A 17756-nucleotide genomic window follows, 5' to 3' on the forward strand; every position below is an offset into this window, starting at 1 on the left:
AGTGTAGAATAAATGTAGAATGTACCTGTAACCCAAATACAAGTACAGGCTACAGAAGCCCATTTTTCTTGTATGGGTTAAACTTCAAGTGTTAAAATACAAATAATTGCAGTTTTCAATTTTCATTAGCCAACAGGAATGGCCAAATCACTGGCAAATTTTTTATATGGCATGTGGCATCAGCATTAAGTAATTATATCAGTTTTGCACAGCCATTTAAAAAAATCAGTCATATGTTACACTAAATACACCTTTCTTTATGTTCTGTATTAAGAAAATGAAAATGTAATCATGATATATACTTGACATTTTATTCTGGACCACTGAGTTTTTTTTTTTCTAATACTGACAGTGAAAAAAAATACTACAATTGGTGATCCCTGATCTAGAATATAAACATGCCAATTATTAGAGCTTTCTGATATATAAATTCTGGATAACAAAACGTTTACTGTACTCTGCAATTGTTTCCACTAATACAAACATTTAAAGCCACGTGTGACTTTGATCCAAGAACATATGAGGGCTGTGGTATTGGGAAGAATGAAAAGGCATTTGGTATTTTCTTCATCACTTCATAAAATATTCTCAGAATGATGTGCAGGTGCATTGTATAACAAAAACAATGCCTTAATGTTTTCATTTGCATTTAATTTTTCCATTTGGCGGTTTTATTTCTAAAGTGATTGTGAGACCATTCAGAAAATAAAGTTCTGAATTGCATCATTAAATTCTCGTTTAGGAAAAAAATCTTCATTCTGTATAAATAAAATGCATACATAAAAAAAAAAACAGTCCAAATGAGTAAAATCTGAATTAGTAAGGTTTTACTAATTCAGATTTTAATTAAATAAGATAAATTTCTGATTGTAAATACAGGTCAACACAAGTAATTAATCACTTACTTGGACAAGGGCCCATAATACACTCTACTTCTGATGAAGATGCACCAGGACAATCCAAACCATCATGAGAAGGGGCAGGGTTGTTGCACAATCTCTTTCTCACTCGAACTCCTCTACTACAGGTAACTGAACAATCAGAGAATACTCCCCATTCATTCCAAACACCATTTACTGAAATAGATATGCACCTTCACTGAACAAAAATAAAATTTGGCAACTTAAAAATTTTTTCCTATAGTGCAATATATACAATATTCTGTGAAATAGAGTTAATAAAAAAAAATAAAAATAAAAAAAAGGCTTCAGTTTGACTATATTTTTCAATATACTTAAGGTACAGGAACGATTTTGGTATTAATTAGTAAATAAGGCTTAGAAGAATATGAAAATAAGGCTTAGGAGGATAATTCTGAAAGTTTCCACTAGTGGAAACTTCCTGAATTATTGTTTGACGTGATGGTGTACATTTCAGAATATATGATGTTCTTTTCATATGGTGTACATTTCAATACAATTCAAGTGTGATGGAATTTTTACAAGAAATTCAATTGCAGGAAAGGTCCAAGCGGGTCAATAATAAACAGAATGCTCTAGAAATCTGAAAAAAAGGGGTACTATAAGGGTAAAACAATAGCAAGGGCATTGTCAGTAGAGAGAGAGAGAGAGAGAGAACAGCAAAATCAGCATACAGCAAAAGCTTTCCAAATAGGCAAAACGTCTATCACAACAACCAGTAGTGTAGTGGGCACCGATCAACAAGATCTGGAGATGTTTCCATACAAAATTCAAATGCATCAGCACCTCACTGAATATAATAAAGAATTGATTTTTGTAATCCATTTCTACAATTTTTGCAAGGAAATCTTGTAGTTCTTTGAAACATCTGGTTTATAGATGAGGCTCATTTCCCTCTCCATGGTTACGTTAACACACACGGAATATGGAATGGAAGCACTGTCACACCTGTGAAAATGCACAGTATGGTTACTGTTTCAGACACAGGCATTGTAAGTCTCATTTTCTTTGTCAGTAGTGGCATTTGAATCTTTTTAGGAGTGTCTTATAAAATACACTTCATCTCAATTTCACCATTATATAGCAAAACAGGATGATGCATGTGTTCAAGTTCAAGGAAATATTCTAAAAGGATAAGGCACAACCACATACAATATAGTGAATGCAGCTTTTGGGTATCCTCAATTAGCATTTTGCTGATCATGTTATCTTGAATCATTAAATGTTGCTGCACACTTTCACTATGGTTGGACTTGGCCACCAATTCTCTCCACCTCAGCTATTGTGAGTAAATAACATTTGTTTCTTTCAGTTCATCAACAGTGTTGTTTCTATCTGTTGTCATCAGAATCACTACTGGCAGAGTAGTTTTTTTGTGAATTTTCAACATTGACTGTAAAATGCTTGGATGCTAGTGGTTCACGTTTTCCACTGAATGATTATTCTACCAAGTCTATTGTGCTACTTAACACCAGAATAATTCCTGTACATATCAAACTGTACAAATATATCAAAAATTCCACAGCACAGCAAAACATAATGCCGTGCATGTTAAATTCAAGAAAACGTTCTAACAGGATGGAGAGCAACTACATACAATATAATGAATGCAATTTTTGGGCAACATACCACTTGGTTAGCACCAAACTCAAGGTAAATGAAAAGGATGATGATCTAAAAATAACTATACAGTCTGACATGAAATTCTCTAAGGAGTGCATACCAGATGCTCACTACACAATGGTGATTATCCCACTGTATAAAGTTAGTAGTTAGACCAGTTAATAGGACATAGATTTGTTGGAATGGAAGGCACTGCATGGTGACCTATTTATTATTATTAGAACCTGCAAATAATACAAGGAAGCAAGCTTATACAGATCAAAAAAAAAAAAAAAAAACAAACAAACTACCCACTTCATCTCTCTGTCCCCTCTTTCCATAACTAACAAATAAATTCAGTTCGTCCAGTAAAACCAGTAGCTAAGTATATTTAATGACAGGGGTTAAGTATATAATGACAATAGCTAAGTATATTAATGACAGTAGCTAAGTATATCAATGACAGTAGCTGAGTATATTAATGACAGTAGCTTTCGAGATAACAAATCTCTTCGTCAGCTGAGAAATATATACATACATGAATATATAAATATAAATATAACATAAAATCATTAAGAATGGAATGAGCAGTGCGTGCTCGTGTTGACTGAATGAGCGTGTACATAGATGCATGAATGATGAATACTTACTATGTAGAATTAGGTGACTGTTGTTGGTGCAGGGTGCATATATGGGCTGACTGCCAGCATTTGTCATGTTGTAACACTACAGACTCCAAAATTGAGTGTAGTTGTAAACCTCTATTGTGGTTTAAAACATTGCAACAACTAGACATGAATAGTGATTCTAACCACAGACGGTGATCATAGTGATGGGATTGGTCAACCACCTCACTGTCGTGACTGGGATTGAGGTCGTGTTGCATCGATTATAAATGCTCTGTGACTTCAGAGTATGTAAAGTTGCCTTGGTGAATGGCCCTACCATGTTCTGTGAGGCGGACCTGGAGTTTTCCCCCACATAGCAGCTGCCACAATCGTGGCATGTGATTCAGTATATAGTACCGCTACATAAAAGAGAAAGGATGGGTGTTTTCACCCTTGACACAAGCGCTCGCATACCTCTACCAGGAAGTTGCAGGCACTTTATACAGTACCCGGGTAAGAGCTTAGAAACGCGATCCGAAGCGCCTGGGTAATATGGGATATATGCAGTAGATGTTGCCTTGTTGCTATTGGGGGCGGGTCTTGGATGTGTGGTAAGCTCTTGGGCTTGTAGAACGCATCTGTCCAAGACATGTGTAGGGTAGTCACAGTTGGTGAGGTCAGCTCTGCGCTGACCTGAAAAGTTGTACAACTACACCCAATTTTGGAGTCTGTAGTGTACAACATGACAAATGCTGGCAGACAGTCCACATATGCACCCTGCACCAACAACAATCACCTAATTCTATATAGTAAATAGATGAATGCATGGCTAAGGCTTGCACTGCTAAAAATAGTAGAGAGCAGCACTTATGAAATGAAACTAACGCATTTTTCATTACAAAATCTCGAGTTATTTATGCCTACACTTTTTGTTTTCAGAGGTAAAAACAAAGCTGCCATGTACTTTGGTATTGGTCCTCGAATTGTTTACATAAGCTGGTGTGCATCAACAATTCGAGGTACTCCTAAAGCTGCCAAAATTGGACAGGAAGACACTCGTTTTAAATACGTATTGCTAGTGATTGCATACATTATATTTAATAAAAACATATTATTTTATTTGTTTATGGCTGAACTTCTTCATTAACAAAACAATTAATGATGCAGGTTGAAAGGAATCTGCAATAATTGAGGAATACTAAAATTGATATTGATATCACTTTGATAGATAATTTTTTATTATCTACCAAAGCAATATCAATTTTTTATTTATATTATTTACATTTAATGGACAACTTAGAACTTTTTAGATATAAGTGCGTGTTGCTTCATTAAATAAAAAAGGATGGTTGCAGGATGGTTGTATGGAAATATGTTTTCAGTATAAAAAAATGGGTTGTTCACAGTTTGGTCATAATATATTGAAAATGTAGGATGCCATCAAAAAGTGAACAATTCTGAATTATTTCTTGCCGATAAAAGGTTTTAAAAACATAACACTTGGGGAAGGGAGAAATGACATATTCACTAGTGTAATGTGATTGCACACCCATTGCAGGGTTAAATATATGTCCCCTTGTTTGTGTGCCTTCTGAGATATAGTAAAGATGCCACCAGAATTTAGTTTACTTAAGCCTTTTAAAGCCTTATACACTTAACATATTTAGACAAAGAGTAACTAATAAACTCCCACTAGTGCTGTGAAAGTGAGTAATTAGAATAAACTTAAAGAAGGTTTGGAAAAATTATTATTGGCAGTAATGGGCAAAAGAAGCAGGAAAATTTTTAAAAAATTTTCTGCTGGTGCTGCATACCCTTTGCATAATGTTACAAATACTAATATTAAATTATATGCAATTTAAAAGGAAGCAACTTTTTTTTGATGGACCCTCTATATTACTCTTTATCACTCAAAAAAAAAGGCTAATTCTTATTCTAATTTCAATTCTTCTTCTTCTAATTCTAATGATGCATCAGCCAGAAAAAAAAAAAAAAGAAAAAAAAGGCTAATTCTTGTTATTAGCATTAGCAGGCTAATGATGCAAGAAAGCAAGCATATACAGCACCAGCCTGGGGGAAAAAAAAACCCTTTCCACATCACCCATCCATTTGCTCCAAACATTTGTCCAGTTCTTTAAATTTATTTAAGCCACCAACTTCCACAATGGCTGATGGAAGTTTGTTCCAGCAATCAGCCACTTGCTGGCTAAAGGCAAATTTCTGCACATCTATTCTATAATTGACTTTCCTCACTTTGAATTTATGTACCCCTCAGGTGTGTAATCTGAGCAGGAGGAAGAATCCCATCAGCATTGGAGCTTGCTCAAACCATTTGAGGCGTATAACGCCTTCAGAATAAAATATTCTCAAGGCCTCATACACCTAATAATGTCGTCTCACAGGTGCCAAGTCTCCCTACGCTGCAATTTGCAGAAATTAAAGCTTTCTTGGTAAGAGCACCACTTTGCTGCCCTCACCAATATTGTTTCCCTTTTCTGTACTTGCTCTAGCAACTCTACATCCTTCCTAAAATAAGGCCTCCAGGCCTGTATGCAGTACTCAAAGAGTAGCCTGACCATTGTGAGTGTTGTCTTATGTAAGGCAGCCCCTAAATGTTAGTTCATCTCTGCCATGGTTCCCTGGAAGGAGTGCCAGTCCTATATGGTACAGCAGTCTCCTAAAATCATGTACGGTGGTGAATACCATAAAGAATCCCGCATCCACTGTAGAAAGTGTAATAGCAGTGGATGCCAGCAATTCCATTACCCAGAAAGCCCACATCTATACAAGCAGGTGAAAATACCCGTCTCTAATAAACTGGAGACAGTGAATCCTGCCACCATTTCCAAAACAACTAGCATAATCTAGCCAAGGAGGATGACTTTGTGTATGTACAGAGACTGTGTAGAAATTAGGCTCCAACTCAGCATTCTGATGGGCGTCTATGAGAGTTTGAGGTGGAGAGTGGATACCCCTCAAAGAAATTAATATGAGGGGACCCATCAAGCTCTCAGCTGCCCAACTCAACACCAGAGCTCACTCCTGTGCATCAGGCAACACAGCGGCAATTTCCAAGGCAGAATGCGTTGGTCCCACAGGAGCTAGTTATTGTCAGGGAGACGGGGAATATATTATGCAAAAAGGATAGGTGGAACAGGACCAGAGTATGTCTGCCAGGGGCAAAGGTTGATGACGTAGAGCAGATATCATCTTTTAAGGTATACAAAAGGTAAATATTGTTGTACACGTTGGCACTAATGACCTTAAGAGTAAGAGATCTGCAGATTTACTTAACAAGTTCAGGTCAATCTTGAAAAAAGTCGTGAGTTATGGTTAAATTTGAAAGTGTCTGCAATTCTATCAAGACAAGATAGGAGGGAGTATATGATTACAGCCTTGTCAACGAATTCGGCCCTAGGGAGACTGTGCAAGGCTCATGGGGTAGAAAATTTTTTTCAGCGTGGTCTCTGCTTGCTAACAGGAGAGAGAGTGCTTCTATAGAGATGGGATACACTTAAATAGAAAGGGTGCAAGAATATTTGCTGATGCTATTGATGCAGTCTTAGGTGGGTGGGAAAACTGCTAGCTTGGGGGAGGTGATTCACAGACTAAAATATTAACAGTAACCGCAGGCACAGGCGAAAGTGATTCTTGCACTGCTTCTATTGTAATGAGCAACAGCCTAGAGAGCAGGTTGAGAGGGATTTCAAGGACTGTTGAGAGTACATCATGGAACAAGTAAAATACATGGGTTGTGTTAGGGTAACTAAGAGTAAGAACAGGTGCATGTATACTTGCATGTACACCAATGCAAGAAGTATAGCAAATAAATTTGATGAATTTGAAGGAGGTGAAGACATCAAAGGTGCATATTGTTGCGATATCAGAGATGTGATGTCACACAGATATGAGCAGTGCAGAATTTGAATTTGTGGAGTACAATGTGTACAGAAAGGATAAACAGGGTAGGAAGAGAGGGGGGGGGGTTATGGCGTTAGTAAAGAAACACACAAAATTTAAGGAAGTGAATCCAGTTGACATGGGTGGACAGTGCAAGGTTGAGTCTGTTTGGTGTGACATAAGCACTGGGATAGGGAAAATGAGAGTAGTAGTGTGTTGTAGGCCTAATGAATCTGATCAGTACAACGAACAATTGTGCAGAGAAAGAGTGTGTGCCAGTAAATCAGAATGTCTTCTAATGGAGGATTTTAACTTTACAGATATTGACTGGAACTTGTGGGTTGGTTACTTGCCCACTAGCAAGACTTTTGTGGATTTATCGGAGGATTGTTTTCTACAGCAACATGTTCGAGGGGCAACCAGAGGGAGTAATACTCTTCATCCGATTATCAGTAGTGATTATTCATGTATAAAGAATTTGCATATAAATGAATCACAAGGTGACAGTGATAACAGCGTACTGATGTGGGATTTACTTAAAGATGCAACTACCATCAAGTGTGAAGGGAAGGGGTTTTGTTTTCGTAAAGGTGACTACAGTGGTCTTAGACAGTTTTTAAATTCTATACAGTGATATCAACTGATGACATTTAAAACAGTGAATTCTAAATGGGCAGCCTTTAAGGAATTAACCTTGGAAGCTACCAGTCATACCAACTAAGAAATACTGTTCAAGATTTAGACATAAATGGATGTCAGATGAACTAATGAGGCTCGTGGCAGAGAAAAGAAAAATGTGTGGAATGCATATAAATTATCAGGTGACACAGAAGCCTATGGCAGATATAAGCTAGTCTGTAATCAAGTCACAAAGGAGGTTAGGCAATAAGAAATTATAAGATTATAATTTCTTATTATAAGAAATCCTTGGCAAAGGATGCAAAGAAAAACAACAAAGACTTCTTTATTTATGTAAACTCTAGAAGGAAGGGGATTAATCAGATTGGTCCACTTGATGTTGATGGTTCGACTGTTGATGATCTTGCTCAGATAGCTGACAAACTGAACAAGTATTTTGCTTCTACATTCACATATGAGGAATTCTGTAAGGAAGGGGAGGACAGAAGTCTATTAAACTCTAAGAGGGAGCCAAATGATTTTGTAATAATGGAGAGCAAAGTGAAGGAGAAATTGTTGAAGTTAAACATAAAAAAGGCACCTGGGGCAGCTGGAATCTATCCAGTTATATTGAAGGAGGCAGCGAGGGAAGTTATCAAATGTTAAGCCATAATTATGAGAGCATCCTTAGCTTCAGGGGAGGTGCCCATGGACTTGAGATGTGCATATGTATCCCCAATTCACAAAGGGATTTCAAAGGGTGACAAATAATTATAGACCTGTTGGTTTAACTTCTGTTCTGGGGAAAATAATGGAGTCACTGTTTAAAGAAGTGATCCAGATCACTTAGACAAGACTGCAGTAATAGTTCAGACACAGCATGTGTTTGTTGAGAGTAAATATTGTCTGACCAATTTGATTGGATACTACGATGTGGTCACAAAGGAACTGGATGCAAAAAATAATTTTGATATCATATACTTGGATTTCAAGAAAGCTTTGATACTGTTGCAAATGGAAAACTGCTTTACAAATTGAGTGGTATGGAATTAAGGGCAAGTTGCTGCAATTAGGGCTCGCAATACCGGTCAAAATATTAATACCGGAATTTCGGTATTTTTAATTTATGAAACCGGGATACCGGTATTAATACTGGTATTTCCAAAAAAACATTTTTTCCAATAAATTTTGATGACAATTAGGTGCAATAAAGTTAAGAAAAAACAAGTAATTACTTGAATTCACATTTTAAATCAAACTTTTATTACAATAATAAATATTCTAAAAAAAATTATTAAACATACTGTTATTCTAAAAACATAAATTGCCTTTTTTATGTTTATCCATACTACCTGTCCAAATAAAGTGAGCTCTTAAGAAACTCAATAGTGTTATCGTTTAAACTGGAGCTAATTTTAGCATTAGCATTAGCATTAGTAGAGGCATATGATGCAAGAAAGCAAGCTTATTCAGCATCAGCCAAAAAAAAAACAAAAAACACACCACTCCCATTTCACCCCTCCGTTCGTTCGAAATACCTGTCCAGTTGAGCATTAAATTTGTTTAGGCTATCAACTTCAACAACAAATGATGGAAGTCGGTTCCACCAACCAACCACCCGCTGCCAAAGGCAAATTTCCGCACATCTATCCGACATCCGTCCTTCCTCAATTTGAATTTATGCCCTCCGAGGTGATTATTCTGAGCAAGAGGAAGATTCCCATTGGCATTGAGCATGCTCAAACCATTCAAAGCCTTATACACCTCTATCAGATCACCTCGCCGGTGCTTAGTCTCCAGACTCTGTAATTTGCAAAACTTAAGCCTTTCTTCGTAAGAGCAACCCTTTGTTCCATTCACTAATCTTGTTGCCCTTCTCTGCACCCGTTCCAGCAGCTCTACATCCTTCTTGAAATGAGGCTTCCAGACCTGTATACAGTACTCAAGATGTGGCCTAACCATTGCCTTATACAAGGGAATAATCACCTCCTTATCCCTGCTAGAAAAATACCTGTATATCATTGACAAGACACCATGAGCTACTCTTGCAGCTCGTCTGCACTGCTCAGAGAACTTCATATCTGCCTGCACAATTACCCCCAGGTCCTTTTCATTCTCCACCACTGTCAGTGTAGTACCGCAGAGTTGATACGTTGCTCTGGGGTTACTGTTTCCCATATGTAGTACTTTACATTTGTCAATGTTAAACTTCATTTGCCACCTCTCAGCCCATCTGTTCAACCTTTCCAGATCCTGTTGCAGCAGCATAGCGTCAGTAGTGTCCTTAACAACCCTGCCAACCTTTGTATCATCTGCAAACTTGGACATTAAACTTGATATACCATCATCAATATCATTCATAAACACCGAAAACAACAACGGACCCAACACTGAACCCTGAGGAACTCCACTAATAACATTAGTCCACGTTGAGCAGTGTCCATTGATTACCACTCTCTGTCTTCTGCCACTCAACCCCTTATCCACAGCAGCAATTTGCCTCCAATGCCACACTGCTCCAATTTGTACAGCAATCTTCCATGTGCAACAGTATCAAAAGCCTTTCTAAGATCCAAATATATAATATCAAAGTTATTCCCTGCATCCAGTTCTTTTGTGACTACATCATAGTATCCAATCAAATTGGTCAGGCAAGACCTGCCCTTAACAAAACCATGCTGCGTCTGAGCTATAACTGAATTCTTGTCTAGATGATCCTGCAGTGCTTCTTTAACCAGTGCCTCCATTAATTTTCCTGGAACAGAAGTTCCAGGAAAACTAACAGGTCTATAATTACTTGTGTCAGCCTTTGATCCTCCTTTGTGAATTGGGGTTACATTTGCACATCTCCAGTCTATGGGTACCTCCCCTGAGTCCAAAGAAGCTCTCATAATTATGGCTAGGGGTTTGCTTACTTCCTTTGCTGCCTCCTTTAATATAACTGGATAGATCCCATCCACCCCAGGTGCCTTTTTTATGTTTATCCTCAACAATCTCTCCTCCACTTTCCTCTCAGTTATTACAAAATCATCTAGCTCACTGCCAATGTCTACTTTACCTATGTCATTCTCCTTTCTGAATAACTCCTCATGCGTGAATGTAGATGCAAAATACTCGTTTAGATTGTTAGCCACCTGAGCAGGATCCTCAACTGTTGAACCATCAATATCCAATGGACCAATCTGATTCATCCCTTTCCTTCTTGAGTTTAAATAGGTAAAGAACTCTTTTCTGTTTTTCTTTGCATCCTTTGCCAAAGATTTTTTGTAGTCTGCCTTTGCCTGCCTAATCTCCTTTGTGACTTGGTTACAGACCAACTTATATCTATCATAGGCTTCCATGTTGCCCATTAATTTGTATGTATTCCATGCATTTTTCTTCTCTGCCACATGTCTCATTAGTTCATCTGACAACCATTTAGGCCTAAATTTTGAACAATATTTCTTAGTTGGTATGTAAAGCCTGGTAGCTTCCAAGATTAGTTCCTTGAATGCTTCCCATTTTGAGTTTGCTGTTGGTAACATCATCAGTTGGTCCCACTGTATAGAATTTAAATACTGTCTCAGACCATCATAGTCGCCTTTACGAAAAGAAAAACCCTTCCCTTTACCTCTGATGGTAGTTACCTCCTTGAGTAAATCCCACTGCAACACACTGTGATCACTGCCACCTAGTGGTTCATTTATCTGCAGATTCTTAATGCATGAAGAATCACTACTGATAATCAGATCAAGAGTATTGCTCCCTCTTGTTGCCTCACGAACATGCTGGTACATATTTAATTAGTGGCAGAACATATTTATTTTGGTACATATTTAATTAGTGGCAGAAAACGTCCTCTTGGATTCTGTGCTTGTTGGTGCTATGTTTGTACTGAGATAGTCGTAGACAAGTTGCAGTTTAACCCCCCCCCTTATCTTCAAAAAATCTTATTTTCTTTTCATCAGAAATAAAAAATATTTCCTTTTTGAATTTTTATGGCACTATACCCGTATTAATGAAAGAAAGGGACTGATGTTTAAGCTGGGTTATTAATTTTTATTTTCTTATACTAAGATGTTAGTATTGCTCTCAGTGGCCATTGTTATGATTTTCGTATAGCAGCTCCCCTCAAGCACTAAACCCCACGAGCTACCTGACTGCATTAAAAAATGAGAATTTCCAGGAGCTGAAGGATATTCTCCCCCACACACATGAGTATATATATATATGATATATCATATATATATTATAAGCGAGCTGTCAGTTTCTCAAGAGCAATGATACAAATATAAAACAAAAGTCATTTATCATACAAATCTACTCACAATACATAACTGGTGTTCATTTACATCTAATCTATTCATTTTTCATATTTATTCATTTACATCTAATCTATTCATTTTTCATATTTAATCTGTTAATATATGCTATCATTTCCATAAAATTTCTCTCAATTAACAATCTCAACTCTCTCTACAGCTTCAAACACTAAACTAATTCAACAGCAACATGTTCAAGGGGCAACCAGAGGGACTAATACTCTTCATCTGATTATCAGCAGTGATTATTTAATTTTCACTGCATTAAGAATTTGCAGATAAATGAATCGCAAGGTGACAGTGATCGCAGTGTACTGATGTGGGATTTACTTAAAGATGCAACTACCATCAAGTGTGAAGGGAAGGGGTTTTGTTTAAGTAATCACTTCCTCATATTTCTCTTAATCACCAATATTAATTCTCTTCACAACAGAAATCCATAAGTCGCTAACTTAATGCTAACAATTCCATGTAATCTCTCTTAATTTAGCAATATCAATTTTCTTTACAACTTCAACCAATAAACCAACTCAATACTAAACATTTCCTTATTTCTCATGTTTCTTCAACTTTACTCTAAAATAATCTCCCATTTTATCTAAGTACCATTTCCAAAACAAACAGTTCAGAGGACTTACCTTCCTTCTCTTTCACGGTGGGATTCCTTTGTGCGGGTTCCTTCCATGGAGTGCGGAAATTTTCATTTTTAGTTGAACTCTGCATCTCTACTGTATTGTCTTATTTTACTAATACTCTTTCAGTATTGTCTTATTTCGGGATTTCGAGAACAGTTCTCTGTTAATACTGAGGGAAATTACCACAGCAGTAGTAGAAGCCAGGGCACTAGCTACCTGACTGGCTTTGTTACTCAACTTCCAGATTAACTTCTAGCACAGGAACATGCCCGGCGGAACCCTTCACTATATAGCTGGACACTCCCAGAACTGGATCCAAACTGAATTCAGAACTACCACTGGAAGTCTGCAACCCCTCCGAACAACAACCAAAACCACTCTTTTGGTGCAAGCACCTTATTTATTTCCTTCTCATTTATTTATTTATTTATTGAATTGATTGCAAGCTACAATCGCCCCTTATACTACTTTTTTATATGCAGGCTTATGAGCACCTCCATAGCCAGGTGGGCAGGAGCAGCACATGCTTCTTGATTAGACCAAGGTTTGAGCCCGTGACCACCAAATACAGGGGATGCAGAAAGGTCAGGGAATGACCACTGCATATCCCCGGAGCAATATGGCCTAATGCTCCTAAAAACCAAATAACAAACAAACAAACAACAAGCAGACTTACGTGAAAATCCCAGAGGGGGTTGCACGCATTTACATATCTTTCCCTATCTAATTTAAACCTGACCCAATCACGGTGTTATTCTTTAAACTCACTCTTTGGTGGGAAAAACAGGAAAAACAGAATATTTTTTCCACACAACGAAACACATTCATCTTTTACCTCTAGATCACCTTTTAGCATTAGCATTAGCATTAGTAGAGGCATACGATGCAAGAAAGCAAGCTTATTCAGCATCAGCCCAAAAAAAAAAAAAAAAAACCCTCTCCCATTTCACCCCTCCGTTCGTTCGAAATACCTGTCCAGTTGAGCTTTAAATTTGTTTAGGCTATCAACTTCAACAACAAGTGATGGAAGTCGGTTCCACCAACCAACCACCCGCTGGCCAAAGGCAAATTTCCGCACATCTATCCGACATCCGTCCTTCCTCAATTTGAATTTATGCCCTCTGAGGTGATTATTCTGAGAAAGATGAAGAATCCCATTGGCATTGAGCATGCTCAAACCATTCAAGGCCTTATACACCTCTATCAGATCACCTCGCCGGTGCCTAGTCTCCAGACTCTGTAATTTGCAAAACTTAAGCCTTTCTTCGTAAGAGCAACCCTTTGTTCCATTTACTAATCTTGTTGCCCTTCTCTGTACCCGTTCCAGCAGCTCTACATCCTTCTTGAAATGAGGCCTCCAGACCTGTATACAGTACTCAAGATGTGGCCTAACCATTGCCTTATACAAGGGAATAATCACCTCCTTATCCCTGCTAGAAAAATTCCTGTATAAGGCAATGGTTAGGCCACATCTTGAGTACTGTATACAGGTCTGGAGGCCTCATTTCAAGAAGGGTGTAGAGCTGCTGGAACGGGTACAGAGAAGGGCAACAAGATTAGTAAATGGAACAAAGGGTTGCTCTTACGAAGAAAGGCTTAAGCTTACATTTGTCAATGTTAAACTTCATTTGCCACCTCTCAGCCCATCTGTTCAACCTTTCCAGATCCTGTTGCAGCAGCGTAGCGTCAGTAGTGTCCTTGACGACCCTGCCAACCTTTGTATCATCTGCAAACTTGGACATTAAACTTGATATCCCATCATCAATATCATTCATAAACACCGAAAACAACAACGGACCCAACACTGAACCTTGAGGAACTCCACTAATAACATTAGTCCACGTTGAGCAGTGTCCATTGATTACCACTCTCTGTCTTCTGCCACTCAACCATCCCCTTATCCATAGCAGCAATTTGCCTCCAATGCCACACTGCTCCAATTTGTGCAGCAGTCTTCCATGTGCAACAGTATCAAAAGCCTTTCTAAGATCCAAATATATAATATCAAAGTTATTCCCTGCATCCAGTTCTTTTGTGACTACATCATAGTATCCATCAAATTGGTCAGGCAAGACCTGCCCTTAACAAAACCATGCTGCGTCTGAGCTATAACTGAATTCTTGTCTAGATGATCCTGCAGTGCTTCTTTAACCAGTGCCTCCATTAATTTACCTGGAACAGAAGTTAAACTAACAGGTCTATAATTACTTGTGTCAGCCTTTGATCCTCCTTTGTGAATTGGGGTTACATTTGCACATCTCCAGTCTATGGGTACCTCCCCTGAGTCCAAAGAAGCTCTCATAATTATGGCTAGGGGTTTGCATACTTCCTTTGCTGCCTCCTTTAATATAACTGGATAGATCCCATCCACCCCAGGTGCCTTTTTTATGTTTATCCTCAACAATCTCTCCTCCACTTTCCTCTCAGTTATTACAAAATCATCCAGCTCACTGCCAATGTTTACTTTACCTACATCATTCTCCTTCCTGAATAACTCCTCATGCGTGAATGTAGATGCAAAATACTCGTTTAGATTGTTAGCCACCTGAGCAGGATCCTCAACTGTTGAACCATCAATATCCAGTGGACCAATCTGATTCATCCCTTTCCTTCTCGAGTTCAAGTATGTAAAGAACTCTTTTCTGTTTTTCTTTGCATCCTTTGCCAAGGATTTTTCGTAGTCTGCCTTTGCCTGCCTAATCTCCTTTGTGACTTGGTTACAGACCAACTTATATCTATCATAGGCTTCCATGTCACCCATTAATTTATATGTATCCCATGCATTTTTCTTCTCTGCCACATGTCTCATTAGTTCATCTGACAACCATTTAGGCCTAAACCTTGAACAATATTTCTTAGTTGGTATGTAAAGCCTGGTAGCCTCCAAGATTAGTTCCTTGAATGCTTCCCATTTTGAGTTTGCTGTTGGTAACATCATCAGTTGGTCCCACTGTATAGAATTTAAATACTGTCTCAGACCATCATAGTCGCCTTTACGAAAACAAAAACCCTTCCCTTTACCTCTGATGGTAGTTACCTCCTTGAGTAAATCCCACTTCAACACACTGTGATCACTGCCACCTAGTGGTTCATTTATCTGCAGGTTCTTAATGCATGAAGAGTCACTACTGATAATCAGATCAAGAGTATTGCTCCCTCTTGTTGCCTCACGAACATGCTGGTGTAGAAAACAATCATCCAATAAATCCACAAAAGCCTTGCTAGTGTGCGAGTGACCAACCCACAAATTCCAGTCAATATCTGGGAAATTAAAATCCCCCATTATAAGACTCTCTGATTTACTGGCCCACTCTATTTCCCTGTACAATATCTTATTATACTCATCAGAGTCATTAGGCCTATAGCACACTCCTACTCTCAATTTTGATTTCTCTATGCTTATGTCACACCAAACTGATTCGGCACTGCCCTGTCCATCGATGTCGACTGGCTTCACTTCCTTGGACTTTATGTGTTTCTTAATTAATAGCATAACCCCTCCTCCCCTCCTGTCCTGTCTATCCTTTCTATACACATTGTATTCCCCAAATTCCAGTTCCGCATTACTTATATCTGTGTGACACCACGTCTCTGATATCCCAACAATATCTGCCTTTGATGTTTTGAGCAATACCTCAAACACCTGTTTTGAGCAATACCTCAAGCAACACCTGTTCACAATACCTTTGAACTGCTCCATACTGACACCCATTCCCAAAATGCACTAAATGATGCATGTCACATCCTCAAGTAGAGGTGTAATAGAGGGATTAAACTACTGTTCAGAAGCTTTTAATTTTAACCCTTCCACACCTGCCATACCATTGTTCACCATATTCCTTAACTGCCCTACCAGGCCTACTCCCACTAATGGAAATATTTCCGTAATGATGTTTTCATTATTCCTTAAGTGCTTTACTTCCACACACACTATACTTACTAAGATAAATACATTTGTAAGATTTTATGTCTTACAGTTTCATGGCATTTTCAGGTTTCCGTTGCATTTGTACTGTGTATAACAATCCCTCATTTGCAAATTCAGCAGTATTAATGATTTATTGTTGTCGACTTTATAACCTTTACGTGAATAAATCATGGATAATTATTTTTTAAATTAGTACCGCAAAAATGGTATTTTTGTATCAATACTGGGATTTAAATACCGGAAAAAAAATGACCGGGATCCCGGAATCTCAGTATTGTATGCTCTAGCTGCAATCGATAAAGGGATGGTTGATTGGGACACAGCAAAGAGGGGTAATAAATGGAAATTGCTCTATGTGAACTAATGTTATTAGTGGAGTCCCCCCAGGGTTCGGTGCCGGGCCCATTGTTCTTTTGTGTATTTATCAATGATACCGATGAAGGGATATTAGGCTTAATGTCCAAGTTTGCAGATGATACAGAGGTTGGCTGGGCTGTTAATGGCATTATACTACTATAAGGATCCAGAAAAGTTAGGCAGATGGGCGAGAGTGGAAACTAAAGTTTAACATTGACAAATGCAAAGTACTGGATATGGGTAGCAGTAATCCAAGAGAAATGTACCAACTGTGTGGTACTACACTCATGGAGGTGGAGAATGAAAAAGACCTGAGGGTATTTGTATATTCAGATATGAAGTTTTCTGAGAAGTGCAGACGGGCTACCAGAGCAGATCTTGGAGTTTTGTCAATGTCATATAGCAGCTAGGGCTTACAATACCAAGATCCTGGTCATTTTTTTCCGATATTCAAATCCCGGTATTGATACAAAAATACTGGTTTTTCGGTACTAATTTAAAAAATAATTATCATGATTTATTCACATAAAAGTTATAGAATCGACAACAATAAATCAATAATACTGCTGAATTTGCAAATGAGGGATTGTTATATATGGTACAAATGCAACGAAAACCTGAAAATGTCATGAAACTGTAAAACCGGCCAATAGCTTTGGCAAGAGAACAGAATGCTCAGTTACCATTTGGACAAGAAACAAGTTTTCTACTCTTAGCCTGTTCAAAACCTGTTTGGACTGATTCATAACTACTTTACAAAGTACAGTACAAATAATACTTAATAATAATTTTTATTATTACACAATGTCGCATATAAAAACGTAATATTGGAAATATTTTACAATAAAAATTCAAAAATATTATACCATTTCAGAGAATATAGGCTT

General features: G+C 37.9%; 1 protein-coding gene across 1 annotated transcript in view; it reads right to left on the minus strand.

Annotated features, from left to right (window-relative positions):
• Positions 1–17756, minus strand: part of LOC150076253 (coadhesin-like) — a 270840-nt gene that overhangs the window by 158388 nt on the left and 94696 nt on the right. Inside the window, exon 4 of the mRNA XM_090388126.1 lies at positions 906–1076. Coding sequence (XP_090244252.1) covers positions 906–1076 — 171 coding nt within the window. The remainder of the gene's footprint in view (positions 1–905; positions 1077–17756) is intronic.

This window comes from Mastigoproctus giganteus, chromosome 13 (assembly GCF_048544385.1).
Source record: "Mastigoproctus giganteus isolate SK-2022 chromosome 13, ASM4854438v1, whole genome shotgun sequence".
NCBI classification, from domain to species: Eukaryota; Metazoa; Arthropoda; class Arachnida; order Uropygi; family Thelyphonidae; genus Mastigoproctus; species Mastigoproctus giganteus.